We start from the raw sequence: 18,975 nt of genomic DNA, 5'->3' as shown, positions 1-18,975 counted from the left end.
ACTCACATACAAACAACTATCCCAAAGCAAGTAATTATGCAGCTATTCAAAAACAAAGGCAGAATTAGCATCCTTTAAAAGAGTACTAATAGTACCTTCAATAAAAATTTTGTTCAGACTTTCTGATAAAAGTACATTAGAAGGTACTTAGGAGACTGGGTTTTGATGAATTAGGCAGTAATTTAATCATCCTCTTTACATCAAGTTGAGGCTAAAAGACTTAATGTCCCTTTAAAAAAAAGTTTTATGTGGTTCTTTATATGGACTACATTACCTTACTTTTTTGTATGTCCTGCCACACACACAAATGATGGGAGCATAAAAATATTTCTAGCTGTGAAATTATAAATGATAATTTATATTATCATTACAACATATTCTTTGGTATAATAATTCTACTGGGGAGAGACATAAGACAATCATTTAACACTGTTCCAACAATAAAATGTTTACAGGTACAACTAACCTTTACCTAAAAAATATGTGAGACTAATTCAAAGAAGTATACTAGTTATAGGTCACACTGAAGAAACCAACTCATCTTAGTGCCAGTTACAGTTTTAATTGGCAGCACAGGAGTCAGTAAGCACCTATATCAGAACAGTGCTCATCACAAATAAGAGACTCAATAAATGCTTGCTTGAAAAACAATTAAAATAAAAATACCTAATTCATACTCTCAGACTGACCATAACAACATCTTGCCTTATGATTCTTTTGTCAGGTAAAGAATATTTCCAAGGCACTGAGACATGAACATTGAGCCTTTCAACATATGTGCCTAAGTGATTTTAAAAAATTAGACATTAAACCATAACCCACACGCATTTAGGTAAAAATAATAAAACTGAATAAAAGGTCAAAATGGTCTTACAACTCGGTTTACTTTACATTGAGATAAACTTAAATGTTTTCTAGGTAATATCCTTGAAACCAAAATAATCTATGAGCAAAACTGCTCTAAGTTACAATTCAGAAAATAAAATTTAGAAAATTTGGCAACTAGCTAATGTACATACTACTTTCCAAGAACATGACTATTCTCTATAAACTTAATATATCACATATGTCCACTAAACAAAAGTGAATGCGAATTTAAGAAGTTTAATCATTAAAAACATATTTGAACATTAAAAATATACTATAGGCAGACAGCATTTCAATGTATATCATTTGGTCTTTTCATTATTATGCCACTTACTTCTTGAATCCCTTTTTTTCATTTCTTGTGCTAAAGCGATGTCAAAATGTGCACTGTGTGCATTCTCACACTGGTTAATTATCCTGCAGACACATTCAGCAGCAAAGACTCTTGTAGCCCATCGCGGATTGGTAGAAGGATGAGGTCTGCCATCATTTCTGATGGTCAGAACTGAAGCATCATCCACCTTATCTCCTTCCTCTTCTTGCATTGTATCCACACAAGTTACAGTTGTAAAATCTTTTATCAAGGGAGAATACACATAATCACCATCAGTTGGAAGATATATTTATAAAGGGACACAATGACTTCAAGTACAGACTAGAATTACTGTTGATCAAAACGACTACTAGTAACAGTGGTATCTAAAGAAATGCTAAAAAAAACTATTCTTAAAAAATGACAAAATTGTTAAATTATATTTAAAGTGAAAACTGAACATGATACTAGAATAATTATCAGTCCCCTGTATGTAGACGGATATACTTAAGGAAGCTCAGGATTCCCTAGTAGGGAGTGTGGTGGACAGAACTAGAGATGATGTTTTAACACTGGGGCCTTGAATGAATTTAAGGTTCCTGAACCCACTAAAAATGTGCAAAAATGTTTTTCTCAGGACAGACCCATTGCTGTAATTACAGTCTCAAATTGTCCTGATGGCCAGAGCCATTAAGTAGTAAATTATTTCCCCTTAATACTATACTAACTGCTAACTTATTAACTCTGTTTAACTCGACTTAAATTGGAACTTATCCTATAAAACAAACCAACTTGTTTTTCTTAAATTATCTTGTATGTCAACATTCTTTGAGTGTGATACAATAGATAGCAATGATGTTACAAATAAAGTTAAGGCGAACTCATGTCTTAAAACTGAGAAGTAAACAGAGACTGAAATGTGTGTTTTCCTAATAAGAGGGGATAGAGGCAAACTACAAAGGATAAAGAATAAATGGTGAAATAAAAGTGAGCTATTAAAAATTTTTAAAAAGATAGGTAAGATACCAGAAAAGTATCAACCTATCTACGCACATATATTTTTTTCTTTTAAAGAAGTCCTTCTAAGTTCTTAAGTAGTGGGGATAGAGGAGAACATTAAAGAAGGAAAACATGTAGAGCATAATGGTTGAAAGAGCAGGTATAAATCACTGGAAGAGTACCAACAAGAACAGAGGTAGACAGAGAAGAATGTTAAAAAAAAAATGCCAGAAATTTTATGGTACCTTTCTTCCTTTCACATAACTTAACTCGGAGACCAAAGCTACATTAAATTATAAGGCTTAAGTAACTGAGTTGAGAGCTACTGAAATATTATGAAAAGTTAAGATTTTAAAGTCATGTAGGCTAAGGTTTGAATACATTTGTGTGTGTCTTTGGGAAAATTACTTAACCTTCCCAAGTCTTGTTTTCTCTCGTGTAAAATGAAATAATACTGCCTACTCATAGGATGGTTAAAGGATTAAATCATATAAAATATGTACAATACCTGGAACAGAATTGGTTTCTATCCTCTTTTTTCCTCATTTATTTTCTTAGTCCAGGATATAAATTTTAAAGACTCTAACACACTCTCTCACTAATAATTATCTTGTACTAACAAAGACATTAGAGAAATAACACTATATTTTAAATCAACATTATTAAGAGCAGAGAAACTGGCTTGCTCAAAATGTCATAACTCTTGGTGAGTTTTCTATTAAGTTGATTTGAGGCAACACCTCAAATATTTCTCATATGTATGAAAATAAATGATGGGGCTGCTGTAAGTTAGGTCATCCCTTTTATAGCATAAATAACAATTCTAATTTTTAGTTTGTTTTTCACAGGAAAGTCATATAAGACAATTATAAGAGAAAAACAAAGTAGGCTTTTAAGTGTTGGACTTAAACACTAGCATTAGAATCTCCATTAAAGAAAACAACAAGCAATTATAACCCAAATATCCAGACTGATAAATTGTCACTAGAAAACAATTTTAGATAATGCTTTTACTTTTAATTTTATTATGTTGGCTGGTAATCACCACTACTTACCAGCTGATGCAGCAAGTACATCTTTACAAAGCTTTAACCAAAAGGAGAGTTTATCCACTGCCATAGATGTGAGCATATGGTTTAATGTCTCTTTGATATCATGGCATAATCTCCCATCTGTCTCTTTGTCAAGTAAGGTCAATAAGGCCCCTTCAAGGCCCACTTCTCTGATGTTAGCATCTGACAAGAAGAAAATCGATGATCTAAGTAATACAGAAAACAAAACTGCCATATGAGAAGCACACACATTCAGTAGTTATTCAATTACATGCAAATATAATCTAAAGAACTAGTCCAAATATTGCACCTCAACCTACTGAGGTCTATATTAGTTCATAATTCAAGTTTGGTAATTATTCACAACCCTGCAAAGTTATTTTTTATGCAATGTCATTGAAAGATAAATCTTTATTAAGAGTTAACTAATATGTTTTCCTTAAATTAGGTAAACATTTAAACCCAATTAGCATTCAATACTTATAAAAATTTATACAATGTTTCTTGGTATGATTATTTTATCTTCTCTTTAAAGTTAATTCAAATAAATAATCATAATTAAGTTTTACTTATTCTGGTACAAAAGCTTTACATTTATTAACATGAGGGTAAAACTCAGACAGAAAACAACTATTGTATGGAGAACAGTGTTTAATTACTGCAACTAAACTACAGTGGATCTAAAGAAGACTATTGAATTAATATAAATTACTACACAACATTCTCACTGCAAAGTAATAAATCATCTCAAAAAAGAAATAAAAACCTTGATCTAGTATTTATTTCCTCTAATTCTGAAAATGTCAAAAGAACATATACATTTTCTCTTGAAGATTTAACTCATTTGGCAATTATGAAAGCATTTAGTTCTAAAGATTATGCTACTATTTTAAAAGAGGAGTTATCTTTTAAAGATCAGAAGGAGGAGGTAGGAATGTTTCTGATTAGGAGTCTGAAAGTCAGAACAGCCCAATGTAATGTGTGAGTCATGACTGGATCATAAATTTGGATGGGGGTGAGAGGGGTAGGAAAGAGTTTATAAAGGACTTTTTTTTTTTTTAATAATGGGAAATTTGTGTGAGGACTATACATTCTATGAAGCTACTAAATTAATGTTGATTTTACTAGGTATGGAAATAACATGTGGTCATGTAGGAGAATGTCCTTGAAAAATGCAAATAAGTATTTAGGGGTGAACCATCATGATGCCTGCAACCTGCTTTCAGATGGTTTGGCACAAGGTTTGTGTGTGTGTGTATATATACTGAGAGATACATAAAATGAGTATCATAAAGATAGTAGGTGAATTTATGTGTTCACTGCACATTTCTTTCAACTTTTCCATGGATTTGAAAAATTACAAAACTTTAAAAAAGGAATTATGTAATGAGTTCTTTACTATAAATTTTTTTTTAAATTTTATTTTTGGCTGTGTTGGGTCTTCATTGCTGAGCATGGGCTTTCTCTAGTTGCGGTGGCTTCTCTTGCTGCGGAGCACGGGCTCTGCATGTGGGCCTCAGTAATTGTGACACGCGGGCTCAGGAGTTGTGGCTCTTGGGCTCTAGAGCGCAGGCTCAGTAGTTGTGGCTCATGGGCTTAGCTGCTCCACAGCATGTGGGATCTTCCCGGACCAGGGCTCAAACCTGTGTCCCCTGCATTGGCAGGCAGGTTCTTAACCACTGCGCCACCAGGGAAGCCCCTTTACTATAATTTTAATCACACAGCTAATTCAATAATTATGTACCAGTACAGTTACATAATAAAATCCTAAAGCAACAAATACAGATAATTCCAGTTGTGAATATAAGTTAAAGGTCACTTTGGGGAGAATACCACACCATGTCCTGCATTAACCATGTATTAACCATGTTCTGCAACCTGTCTGATGACTACTGTAACAGTTCAGCAATGCTGATAAACTCAAGTCAGAGCAAAGGTTTTAATATAGTAATAAAACTAATTTAAAGAGCACAGCATGACAGTAAAATACATTATAGATCTGAGAGCTTTAGATATTGGAAAGCTTTATGAAGTCTGAGACCTTCTAAAAGTGTGACAGCACTTGGCAAACTATATACTTTTAAAGTGTAAGATATTATCATTACTATTTTTATAGGCTGTTTGAATTTATATGCATGTTTGAGTTATTCACATAATTTTAAAATGAAGAGACACACTTAAAACAAATCTTACTGGCCAAGAAATCCTTTAATTCAGCTCTAAAATATAGAAAGGGTATAAAAATCCTTTAACTTGAAGCAGATTCATCTATGAGAAATTTTATTGAATGAGATTTAGGGGGAAGAAAGGCATATATGATAAAATGACTTCAGCACTAAATCCAATTTCAATCCATTACTGTGAAAAAACCTGTTTGAAACCAATGGCTCTCAAACTTCAGTACCATTAACATTATTGTAGAAAAATAAGTAAGAGATTGCTGGGCTCTACTGCCAGATTTCTGGCTTAGCAGGTTTGGAATGGGGCCCAATAATGTGCATTTCTAACAAGTTCCAAGGTGAGGTGGATGTCGCTGCTGCAGGGGGCCTAAGATTGAGAACCATTACTCTAAACCAGTAACATCACTGGGTGGAATGATAATCATTGTTAGCAATTATCACTTGTAGCAGGTTTAAGACATTATATACTAACTTTTAAATTTCGTTTTAAAAACTCATATTTATATGGAAGATTTAAGATTAAAACAATCTTCTGAGCTGGAGATAATACTGATAAAAAGAATTACCTGGAGTCAACTCTTCTCTGCTATCCTTAGCAAGCATAACAGCATGTTCTGAAACTTCAGCTGCTTCTCTCTGAACAAGCTGACGTAAACAAGCCAGTACTGCTCGTCTCAGTAACAAATAGGGACTACAAAGGTTCACCTGAAAAACACCATTTGGGAAGTAAAAGAGCTGAAATTCTTGGTGGCATTCAATACGTCTAATAGATATTCACTGGACCCCTCCTGATTGTGTCCAGCCCATCACTGGGCTGGACACAATTTATTAAATACACAGAAACTTCAACTATCCTAGCACATATTTTTTATTATACAACTTAGAAACTGCTTAAGGAGTAATACATGTACTTATTAGGCAATATTCATAAACAAATCCAAGCAAAAGCCTCCTGACAATGTTAGAAGACATGAAATTTATATGAGTAAAACAGTTTTGAGAGACAAAAGAGATACAATTGAGAAAGAATTTATTTGCAGCTTATATATATATGTGCTCATGGAACTATATTATAATGTTTTATGAATCTCTAAGTAGAAGTTTATACAAATCCATATAAGCACTGTAGCATACTGGTTAAAATGGAGGCTCTGGAGTCAAACTGTCTCAGTTTGAGTCCTAGATCCATGACTTACTAGCTGTGTGACCTTGGGCAATTTATTTAACCTCTCTGTGTCTCAGTTTCCTCATTTGTTATATGGAGATAACACTACCCCCATCTCACAGGGCTGTTGTGAAGTCAACACAAAGAAACATGCAAAAGTGCTTAGCACAGTACCTGGCAAATAGTAAGCACTCGATAAATGTTAGTTATTATAAATGCAGCATCTATCAGTCGTAGTTTATTCAGATGCCATACATAGTAAGTAAATGCACTTTCAAATAAAGGCAGAAAGAGTCTTACTCAGAAAACATATTCACTGAAAATGCTCTCTAGAAACAACATTATAGATAGCAAATTTTATACATGTATATATCTACTTACATATGAATATACATATATGTACATAGATATGTAAATGTCTTAGCAATAGAGAATATTTCTGCTCAGAATGATAGGCTCAATACATATTCTTTTTACTGAGAAGTATTTAAACCATGTAGATCTCAATAGGTTGTGTCTACCTAGGGTAAATGATACAATTGGTGATATACCTTAAATGAGCAATTAAAACAAGTCAAAGGTTTCTGGATACCAATTCTTAATGATTTCATAAGTAGAATAAAGCCTAGAGATTTTGAAATTTATTTTGTCCTAACTATGAAAATAAAGACCATGTCTTATAATAGTGATTTTTCTGAGCAAAATTTTAGAAATAATGGCATAATTCATATATGTGCCTTTAGATCTGATTTATGTGTCAAAGACAGGACTGAAGTAGGTGAGTCTGTTGAAAAGAGCAGAGGCAAAATTCTGAGGAAAAGAGTAGGTAGTGGCAGCTGGTTTGTGATATATGATACATGCAAAGAGAGCTAAATCCTTAATTTTATCAGAAGATAAAAGGCAAGAAAAGTTTGTGAATATATTAGCAGTGAAACATACAGATGAGAACTGCTTTATAAATATGTTCTATTATACCCTCAAGCTATATCATGAACTCAAAAGTGGAAAGACAGGAATGCCATTCACAAAGTCTCAAGGTCATGTCATTCTAGTCATGTTTAAGAACTCTGCTGTTAGAAACTAGTACACAGGATAACAGAGAAGTTAAAATGTAAACAATTAGGTTTATTCATGCCCAAGATTACGGCTATATTTAACAACGACAAAAAAAGCACTCTATTAAGACATTTTAAAAGAAAAGTTAATAAATCTACTAGTTACTTTAACTGGAGTTTTACAAGCATATAATACAAGGCAGGTGCAGCGTTTATTCAGGCTAGTCAAACAATCTTTTAGAAAAAGCATGCTCAAAAGTACTCTTTACTGCTTTGGTAGAAAAAATATTAAAGGCCGTCACACAAAGCAAAATGAGACGCTTAATATTTCCATGTCATTCTCCAGCATTTATATTGGGAAGAGGAATAGAGTGGATTAAGGCAAACAAATCAAGCAAGCAAAATACAGAAATTAAATCAAACTGTAATTACAATTCCTTCCTGAAATGAATATATTAAATCAAAATGATGCAAAATTAAGTGCAAGAAGTGAGTGCACCAGCTGGAGAAGGTTAGGGAGGATTTGTTTACATGGGTATTAAATAACACCATGTAACATGCTATACACACTGGACTTTGCATTAATGGTTAGCTTAAACAAAGAGATGCAGAGGAAAACAAGAACATCTACAACCAAAAAAAAAAAAACAACACAAAGAAACAGCACTGCAAACCTCAAAAAAAGTTAGGAATCGAGGGTCAGGGACCTACCAACACAGAATTATCCAACAAGATCTCCTGCACAAAAACAAATGACAGACTGGTCATGACAAAACCAAAAGATAAATACTAGGATGACTTTGACAACAGTCAGCTAAGCATTAAAATGTAAATGTTAATAGAGCTATCATTCAAACTGGCTTAGCTTCAGCTTTAAAAAATATGCCATAAATACTTCATTTTCCAACTTAAAATATGAGTTGAGGTAAGATTTTAAAAACAGTCAACTCAAGACGTAAAGATATAAAAAATACAATAATTTCAAAATGCACATTTGTGTAATTAGGTTTTCTTTTGGAATCTTTCATTAAGCCTCAGGAACAAAACCAGAACAAGTAGACATGAGTGTGAAAGGAGTGATCTGGATTACATTCACATGAACAGGTGTCCAGCAAGGGACCAAGTTAATGGTTTACCTCATCACAAGTTAATTATAGATTTCTTACTCTTGGAAGCCAAGTTTTAAAACTGTGAGTAATCAGAATTTCAAGTGTAGCTAACGCCAAGTTCAGAATGGAAGTTAAATAGCATGCAGTTAGAAGAAAACCCTTTGCAGTAAGATTCCTTCCTAATGATTAAATGTATTCTGAATAGAGTTTCAGTTAATATGAAAACACTTCATGCTAAATAATTAAGTTCTATGTAGAAAAGAAACCTGATCATAAAGTTGTTAATAGGAAAGCAAAAGCAATTTTTTTAAAATAAATTTATTTATTTTATTTATTTATTTTTGGCTGTGTTGGGTCTTCGTTGCTGCCCGCGGGCTTTCTCTAGTTGTGGCAAGCGGGGGCTACTCTTCCCTGCAGTGCGCGGGCTTCTCATTGTGATCGCTTCTCTTGTTGCGGAGCACAGGCTCTAGGTGCGCGGGCTTCAGTAGTTGTGGCACAAGGGCTCAATAGTTGTGGCTTGTGGGCTCTAGAGCACAGGCTCAGTAGTTGTAGCACACGGGCCTAGTTTTTCCGCGGTATGTGGGATCTTCCAGGACCAGGGCTTAAACCCATGTCCCCTGCATTGGCAGGTGGATTCTCAACCGCTGTGCCACCAGGGAAGCCCCAATTTTCTTACTACAGGGCATACTTTAAAATACAATAATAAATTTAGAATGAAAGCTTTACTAATCAAAATATTAAGATACAAAATTAACACAAGTTTTGCTAACACAAAATTGCTAGTGATAGCAATTTTTGAATTTAATTTCTGTATAAGAAAAATCATTTTATAGCTTAAGTATTATGAGTAACATGAATAAGACCTGTAATTGTTACCTCTGATTTTCTCAGTTGCTCTGAATGTTCCTAAAAGAAAGATCTGAGAACAGTCTCTATTCTTTGTTTGTAACCTTCTCAGTCTGGTAAAAGAAAAGAGCACCGAACTTGATCAGATCTAATTCATCATGAATTAGTAGTTAGTCTTGCTCTTTATTTCTCAATAAACTTTACTTAATAAATGAATTCATGTATCAGTTAAAGAAGAAATTTTAAAAGGGTAGTAATGGACATTTTCTACTATGATTCAAGAAGAAAAAATGGCAGTATTGTTTTTATTTATTTATTTAGGCTATGTTGTGTCTTCGTTGCTATGCACGGGCTTTCTCTCTAGTTGTGGCGAGAGGGGGCTACTCTTCATCGTGGTGCGTGAGCTTCTCATTGCAGTGGCTTCTCTTGTTGCAGTGCACGGGCTCTAGGCGTGTGGGCTTCAGTAGTTGTGGCACGTGGGCTCAGTAGTTGTGGCTTGCAGGCTCTAGAGCGCAGGCTCAGTAGTTGTGACGCACGGGCTTAGCTGCTCTGTGGCATGTGGGATCTTCCCGGACCAGGGCTCGAACCCGTGTCCCCTGCATTGACAGGCGGATTCTTAACCAGTGCGCCACCAGGGAAGTCCCAGTGTTGTTATATTTAAATGGAGAGTAGAAAGTTAGATCAACTTGCAAAGTAGTGGGTATTTTTCAGTAACTGGTATTGGCAATTGTTCTTCAAATATAAAGAGCAATATTCCTGGGGAAAAGTTGCTGAATGATAAAGGTAAAATTCTTTTCCAGTAAGTGCTGTTTTCTCTAATACATGTTTAACCCAGATAGAAACCAAAGTTTCTATCAGAAAAGTCAGTCATGTCCTCTCTTGAAGAGTCTTACATAATTATGACTATGAAAATCAATATGGAGATAAATACAATTCTATGTTTAAGTTACATGTTAAGAAAATAAAAACAATTACAATTTACTGAGTGGTTATTAAGTGCCGAGGACAAGTGTATTTATAGGCGGCATCTTGTGTAATCCTTGTGTTTTACAGACACGATAACTGAGGCTGGAGGAGGTTATGGGACGTCCCTAAGGCCACATAGATAGGAGGGAGCAGAGCTAAGAGGGTCCATAACTACAAAGTCAATATGAAATAATGAAACGAGAACTGGACAAGGAGTTCAGAAACCTGGATTCTAGGCTTAGAGCTACTACTACCTAGGTATGTTACCTTGGGCAAAATATTTCACTTTTTGGTCTTTAGTTTATATTTTTATTGAGAAGGTTGGTTTTACTGATGTTTGAGGTTCTTTCAAGGTCTGAAATGCACATTTTGTCTTAAGCTTGAAAATGAAAGGTCTGTCTAAAGTAATGATTCTCAACTGTCATGTTACTAAGGGGAGTGTGCTGCGAACATTACAGGGGCAGAAAAAGTTGAAAAGCAACGGTGTCAAGTTTTTTTTTTTTTTTTGCCTGCATTGGGTCTTCATTGCTGTGTGTGGGCTTCCTCTAGTTGCGGTGAGCGGGGGCTACTCTTCGTTGGGGTGCATGGGCTTCTCATGGCAGTGGCTTCTCTTATTGCAGACCACAGGCTCTAGGTGCATAGGCTTCAGTAGTTTTGGCACATGGGCTCAATAGTTATGGCTTGCGGGCTCTAGAGTGCAGGCTCAGTAGTTGTGGCGCGTGAGCTTAGTTGCTCCGCAGCATGTGGGATCTTCCCGGACCAGGGCTCGAACCCATGTCCCCTGCATTGGCAGGTGGATTCTTAACCACTGTGCCATCAGGGAAGTCCTCAGTGTCAAGTTTTAACTCCAAGTGTAACTCAACTTTTTCAGGCAAGTCCAGATAGAAACTGGTGATGCTCAAGGTAAATCTTAAAACCACTGATGATTACGAACCATCTCATCAGAACTTTTTTACTGATCACCTTCACCTTTCTATATTCATTAGACACACTATTAGAACTCAGATATTGATGCATATGCTGCTAGAATATTAAGGAAAAATATTATTTGCCTATCTGGGATGAAAAGAACTTTATATGTAATAATTTGGGAAAGAGGAAGAAGAAGTAGGAAAAAATAGATGTTACCACATAAATATTTCCATGTCCTATAGCATTATATACTACCTGCGATATTAGCACTCAGTATGTCTTTACTGATTAATGAATCAATATTCCAAATACTAAGTTCAACATTAATGGAAGAAAAATCAATCAATATATGAGAGGTTTAAGATATGATTATATGAAGTTGCCCCCCACCGCCCAAAAAAGACCAGAACTGAGGGAAAATAGCTATTGTACAGTCTAGAGAATAATTAAATTTAAATTTCCAATAATAGAAACTAAGAACATATACAATTTTATACTCACACAGAGGCAGCTGACCAGGCTAGACAAGTTGACATGTCGTGGAGCAAACATGTGAAGCTGCTGAAGGCATGAGATGGCCTGAGCTTGGACAAGGCAGTCTGGGTTATCTTGCATCACTGCACAACCCAACAGACAGGAAGTCCTTAGGGTAGAAACGGAAGTACTGTTACCTAAAATGAAAACAGAAAGCTTTTAATAATCGGCCTATAAAATCATTACCCTTTAAACATATATTACTGGGCTTAAAATTTCTTTTTTCCCCCGATCTTTAACTTAAGGTTCTGTGAAGTGAATTTCTTCTACAAAAGCAGGGATAATCCAGGTTATAGATTTTTAGATTATGTTATCTTTAGTCTGAAAGATTTATGGTAACACAAATCATTAGGCAAAGAAGAACCTAAGACTATCTGCAGTTTACATCAAATTTTCATGAAAAGTAGAATTAGAAAGTGCTAATAAACTTCACCCTGCTTGTATTAGTTGAGAGTTGCTTTCATATATTAAAATCATGTACTTTGCATTTGAATAGATCAGAATAACTGAGTTTTGGGGCTTTGTCATTTATATCTTAAAAGAGAATAGAGTTCTTTAAACTATTCCATTTCATGTCTGTCATTTTACTTGTTAAGAGAAGCATTTTTAGGACATATCTAATCTTTCTAAATATGGTACTCCTTATCTTTTCAAGGTAAGAAAAATAAGACTAGCATTTATTTTAACAAAATATACGGAGCACCTACTATGTGCCAATCACAAGGGTTTTTCAAATTTTCTCTTATTTGATAGAAGAGGAAACTAAAGCTTAGAGACATGAGGATTTCCCCAAAGTCACCCAATTAAGTAATAGTCGGTGAAGCTTAGATTAAGTTTCTATGTTTTTTCTATCATGTCGTCATCCAAGAGTCAAAGTCTTCCCAAGACTGTTCTCAACATTCTGCCCATATATTTGAAAAGAGCATTCTGCTAAACTTCACTTTATTGAGAAATGTTTGAGTCAATAATAGGAACTGAATTCATTTTTACGCATATATTTTTATGTAAAACATCACAAAAGCAGCTATGCATACCTTGTAGCTCTGGACCCAGTGTAGTAATAAGGGCATTCAAACAACGACCAAGGCTTTGGTGAACTTCAGCATGAGTAGGAGGCACATTTAACAACAACATAATAATAAGAGAAAGGGTTGGTTCTGCATGTGTATAATAGAGTGGGCCAGCAGAATCAATTATCAATGAGAGAGAATGCAGTGCCCAGGTCTGTGAAGACAGAGAAAAACAATTTAAAATGTTATAGCAGCATTAAGAAACATAAAACACAATGAGTTGCTCTTTTGCTGAAGCAAGTGATAACGTAATAGCACAGTAAAGTATTTGTGTGTTATTACTAACTTGGAGAGAGAAATGGAGAACTTAGGAGTTTTAAGAAAATTTTTCTCTTTAAATATCCAGTAAAAAACAATCGAGAGACAAGTGCCTAATTTAGAATGGCATATGTGCATATATCTCAGCACTAAGAATTCCATACAGTGTTTGGTTCTTTAGCTAACAGCTTGAACTAAATCTGGTTTGTTGAAAACTGTTTAATGTTTAATCTATATAGAGAATGAAAATTCAAGTTTTTAACAGATTCAACAATATCTACAACTACATGCAATAATTACAGACAAACCTCTTGAACACAGTGTTGAAGAAAACCAGACATAAAAAAGTACATACCATATGATTCCATTGATATAAAGTATAAAAGCAGGCAAAACTAATATATGCTGTTGCAAATTAGGATAGTGGTTATCCTTGGTGGGACAGGTAGTAACTAGAAGAGAACATGAGGAGAGTGTTTGGGGTATTGTTCTGCTTCTTGATCTAGGTGCTGGTTACATGGTGTATTCAGTTTCTATACTTTATTCATAGAGATGCACACTTCTAACAGGTGCAGTGTTATAAATATATAAAAATAAACATATTTATAAAAATAAATATTATAAATATTTATATTTATAAAATAAATATACATGTTATATATAAATATGTATTTATATATTAAACAAACAAAATGCCTTTGAGCCAAATCTTGCCTGCCACCTATTTTTAGAAATAAAGTTTTGTCGAAACACAGTCATGCTCATCTGTTTACATATTATTTATGGCTGCTTCCCTGCTATAATGGCAGAATTGAGCAACTGACAGAGACTGTATAACATGTAAAGACTAAATAATTTACTACCTGGCCCTTTATAAAATAAGTTTGGCAACTCTGGTTCAAACAAGACTGGCCATACACTGATAACCACTGAAGCTAGATGATGGGTATAAGAGGTTCCTTATAGCATGTTCTCTACTTTTATGTATGCTTGAACTTTTTATAACAAGAAGTATCTGAAGAGTCCTCCTTTTAGGAAATCAACTGAGAAACTTTTACCCCTCTTATCAATAGATGTATATGAAAAGCTTACAGTACTTTAAATGCTACAAAAATGAACTCCCATTAGGTGAGAGATAGCAGCAATCAAGAAGAGTCAGATTTGATGACACTGGAGGCCATGGAAAGAATAATTTAAATTAATCAACAAAAGGTAGTCAATACAAAAGGACGTGTGTTCAGAACAGACTTCTTGAGGGGAAAAGGAGAAATATTATAAACAGAAGCAAAAAGTACTGTACTAAAGGAATGAAGAAAGAAAGAATGGAACACCTTATAAATCAACTCAAGTAATAGATGATGTGAAAAAAAGAAAACTATTAGTAATATGGTAACTCAAGAATGAAAGCTATGTTGGATGTTGAAGTTTAACAGGAAGGTGGTTAAACTGGATGTTAGAATACTAAAAATTGTGGGTTATCAGAAAGGAATAGAAAGAGAGGAGAGCAATAGGAAAAACATTAAGTGCAGATACGAGAATGACATGTGTGGGAGGAAAGTAGGAAGATCAGCTTAGGAGAAGACCAGTACTTTGGGTTAATAACAGAGAAAGTTTCTGGGTCAGTTGATGGGACTTCAATGAGAAGTTGATATAAGAAGCAATAAGCAGTTTCCCCAGCTTTTCAGTAAGGAAGTGGCAAGATGAAAATCTTTCAGGAAAACATTTTTGGCTTCATATCTAGGGAGAGTTGAAAAGAACTTAAACATAAAGTGACCAGGTAGGAGGCTACTGTAGTAATTAGGGACACACAGGGGGGACAGAGATACAATAAGGGGATTAAAAAAGCAGGAAGAATAACAATCATTCAAGATGTGATTAAGATATCAGGAGAATGATGATTGACAGAAATGGGTAAGATATGTATAATAATATGGTAAAGTGGTTAAGAACATGAGTTCAGAGTCCATGACTTATGTTCTTCACCTGACTCCAGTTTTTTAGCTGTGAGCAAGTACTTAGCTTCTGTAAGCCACAGTTTTCTTTCTGTATAATGGGAATATACATACTAGATTACTGTGAGGATTAAATATGTTCATATGTTTAGAAGAATGTAATACAATGCACGGTACCTGTTAAGCTCTACAAAATGGTAGACATTATTTTAAGACGGAAGGGAGATCCATTTTCAGAAAATGATATTGAATTTGACTTTAGATACTGAGTATGAAATAAAGATAATGAGATTTGAATTTTAAAAATCCATCAAGGTTAACAATGGCTTTGATTTTATTATGGAGCAAGAATTATTTTATAAATTAGTAATGGTCAATAAAAACATAATCTGCATTACCTACAAATCAAGAATTTCAAGGAAGGTATCACATGAAGTACTTACCTGCACATCAGGAGAAGTGCTGTCCTGAGATAAAGTGTAAAGGATTCCAACACAAGAATTCAAATGTTGAGAAGAACTTATTCCTCCCAAGTACCTATGTAGGGATCCCAAAGCCAATGAGTGTCCTGTTCTGGTAACTGCGTCCCTTGCTGACTTCAGTCTGTGATTATGGAAACAAAAATAAATGACAATTACTGAACAAAACCAATGCACGCACACTGTCACTTAGGCAAACTTTCTGTATGAAGAGTTGCAAAATTCAGAAATATATTTACCGTTAACTGATAAAAAAAATTCTGAAATAACCTGAAAGGTATCTTGAAAAGAAAAAATTTGAAATAAAAATGCCTTTACCATTATTAATAATTATTTAAATATAAGCAATTTCAATGTCTCTCAGAAATACACACACACTAAATTCATATGGCAGGCATTATTACTTTATCATTAAGTTATACTTTAAAACTCTCATTGCTGAGATACTCTAATTCCATATAAAGAGAGTTCCAACTCAAGAACTTTGATTTAAAAATTAAATATAGTAAGAGAACTCATTATTTATTAGGAGCTTTCTTATGAATTGTATACTAGTTTAAGCGCTTTATATTTGGTCCTTTAATCCGCTCAACAATCTTGAGATTCACACTACTGATATTATCAGTTCCTTTTAACAGATGAGGAAATCAAAGTGACTTAGTCATTTTAGCCAAAGTGACTCTTACAAAGTAACCAACTATTAAATCGAAGAGTTGGGATTTGAACCGAGTTAGTAATCTGACATCAGACGGTGAGCTCATAACCAAATCAAGATACACATATTCAATAGACTAGAAGGTGAAAGTGCTGCCTGCATTACTACCACCACTAATTATAGCTTTATATTTGTATAATATAACCATGAACTTTATTTGCAGTTGTTTTATTTTTTCATACTACTTTCATATTTATTATCTCATTTACCTTAACATTCTTAGTAGGCAGGGTAGCATTAATAACCTTCTATATGAAATAGAGGAAAACTGAGAGGTTGAGAGGATTAAGTAACCTGCTCATGGTTACGAAGCCGGTAGAAACGAAATATAGTTTATGTTTCCTGACCTACAGCCTTCTCTCTTTCCATTAGGTTGTTCTTACTACCTATATCTATATTTTACATGATAAAACTCCATAAGCTTCTTACTCCCAGAGTCCACTGATGGCCTATTACATCACTCATATAGATAGTGATCTTTCTCATATAAAAAGTAAAGCCAAAGAACTAGTAATAGTTTTATGTTCCAAAACAAGCAGGCCAAGGTGGGGTGGGGGGGAGTTCTCCTTTATTTTAAAGTATACACATTTCTCAATTTTTTAAAGTTAATTATCAGAATGAAGTTTCATAAGTTCCAACAAACCAACAAGCTACACCCAGTTTTGACACATAGTCCATGAGTATTAAATAAGAAATTCACTTACTTGTCAAAGCTAACTTGAGCTAATGCAGCAGTAAAAGCTCCATCATCAACCACTTGGGCTAATCTAGCCCATGCCTCTGCAGCTGCACATCTCAAGAGGGGGCTGGGACTTTCTAAGGCTCCCATCACCAATGCGAGGACAGGTCTTCTCATTTCTTCTGGACCCAAATGTCCCTTAGAGCCAGCCACATACTGAAATATGTAAAAAACAATCCAAACTTGCAACTCTAGTAAATTCTCTTATCCAGTTTGGAATGTATATTCTGGTTAACCAAATATGTTCATATTTGGTGATTACTCCTTTAAAAAAAATCAGAATACCAAAATCCACAGTAAACATACATAATTTTTCTCATGAAGTACTTTAGAATTTTAAACCTCCAGGCAAACAATATGGTAATCAATTATCACTGTAGTATATATGTGTTCAGAAGAACATTAATGGGGATTTCCATAAAATAAATGATCAATGAAGCCTATTATATTTTACTTAGAAACAACAAGCCATAAATGCAACAATGAGCCAGATTTGATCCATAGGCCATAGTCTGCCAATCCTAGATCTGGGATATTAGGGTTGGTAGGTTAAAGCATGGTTCTAAGCCAAGATTATAAGTTTGATTTCTGACTAACAAGTTTTATATGGAGAAAAAGTAAAAGGGGAGGGACTTCCCTGGCGGTCCAGTAGTTAAGACTCTGTGCTTCCAATGCAGGGAGCACGGGTTCGATCCCTGGTCAGGGAACTGAGATCCCACATGCCATGCAGTGTGGCCAAAAAAAAAAAAAAAAAAAAAAAAAGGTAAAAGGGGAATTAAAAATCCTGAAACGTTAAGAAAAATCGGGGGGGGGGACCAGCCCTTTAAAAACACTTTCCCCAATCTACTTAGTTGGCCATACATTAGGGAAAAAAAAAATAAAGCAAACGTGAATTTTTAAAAAACAGAATTACCTTCAAGAAACTAGAAACTGAAGAAACAACATGTAACTGAACTACTTGTTGACGAGCTCCTTTTGTATGCTTTATACTGTCCAAAAGCTGTTCCAGTATGAGAAGCCTAAAATCAGAAACAAGATTTAAAGATAAAGTAAGTCAAAGGGCAGTACTGAGTATCCACTACAAATTTGTTTTGTTGCTTTTTGTTGGAACTACTAAAATGAGATAAACTGTTGTCAAACACACTGAAGCATTTTAGGAAATGAAAATATATCACAACCAATGCAAAAATATTTTGATTATGTGTCATTATGACAGTGGGGGAGCAGCATTATTTTGTGAAAAAATAACATGTATCACTTAATACAGATTTACCTGGGCAAATTCAGCTATTTCAGCAACTATTTTCTAAACAAATATTTTGAAAGTCACTTGCGTCAACATTTTTGCTCTTAGTAACAGGACTTACTGGATTCAAATACATTCCTTCATTTTAAAGGTAGCACTGACTTCAGTTAATGAGAAGCAGCACAGCCTTTTGAACCCCAACCATACCTTAAACATGTACTTGGGATCATACTATATATAACACAGTTTTTACACTTGCTTTTCTCACTTAACATTACCTCTTTAGCACTTTTCAAATCATTTTTATTCTTTGATAATTTTCAGGAAGCCAAATTTTACTACACACATACTACAATTTATTCAACCATTCTCCTACTGGTGGAGAGCAAATTTCTTATTTTCACAATTCTGACTATGATGAATATATGCACATTACTTTTGGTGTGGGGTTGAATGTGTCCATGGGTTTTAATGTAGCTTCCATAAATTGTTTTTCATGTCCTTTTTTAAAATCCATT

At 34.4% G+C, this 18,975-nt stretch overlaps 1 protein-coding gene across 5 annotated transcripts in view; it reads right to left on the bottom strand.

The window, feature by feature from the left end:
* The window catches only part of HEATR5A (HEAT repeat containing 5A), a 117,155-nt gene that overhangs the window by 24,801 nt on the left and 73,379 nt on the right, over positions 1-18,975 (bottom strand). For all 5 annotated transcript variants that reach the window (XM_060096347.1, XM_060096346.1, XM_060096344.1 and 2 more), the window contains 8 exons: positions 18,125-18,230; positions 17,177-17,367; positions 15,722-15,881; positions 13,033-13,222; positions 11,966-12,135; positions 5,978-6,116; positions 3,235-3,414; positions 1,202-1,441 (listed from right to left, as the gene is read on the bottom strand). In XM_060096347.1, the coding sequence (XP_059952330.1) occupies positions 1,202-1,441; positions 3,235-3,414; positions 5,978-6,116; positions 11,966-12,135; positions 13,033-13,222; positions 15,722-15,881; positions 17,177-17,367; positions 18,125-18,230 (1,376 nt within the window). The remainder of the gene's footprint in view (positions 1-1,201; positions 1,442-3,234; positions 3,415-5,977; positions 6,117-11,965; positions 12,136-13,032; positions 13,223-15,721; positions 15,882-17,176; positions 17,368-18,124; positions 18,231-18,975) is intronic.

This window comes from Mesoplodon densirostris, chromosome 4 (genome assembly GCF_025265405.1).
Source record: "Mesoplodon densirostris isolate mMesDen1 chromosome 4, mMesDen1 primary haplotype, whole genome shotgun sequence".
Classification (NCBI taxonomy): Eukaryota; Metazoa; Chordata; class Mammalia; order Artiodactyla; family Ziphiidae; genus Mesoplodon; species Mesoplodon densirostris.
The sequence above is the reverse complement of the archived record's forward strand: the minus strand, read 5'-3'. Positions and strand labels throughout refer to the sequence as shown.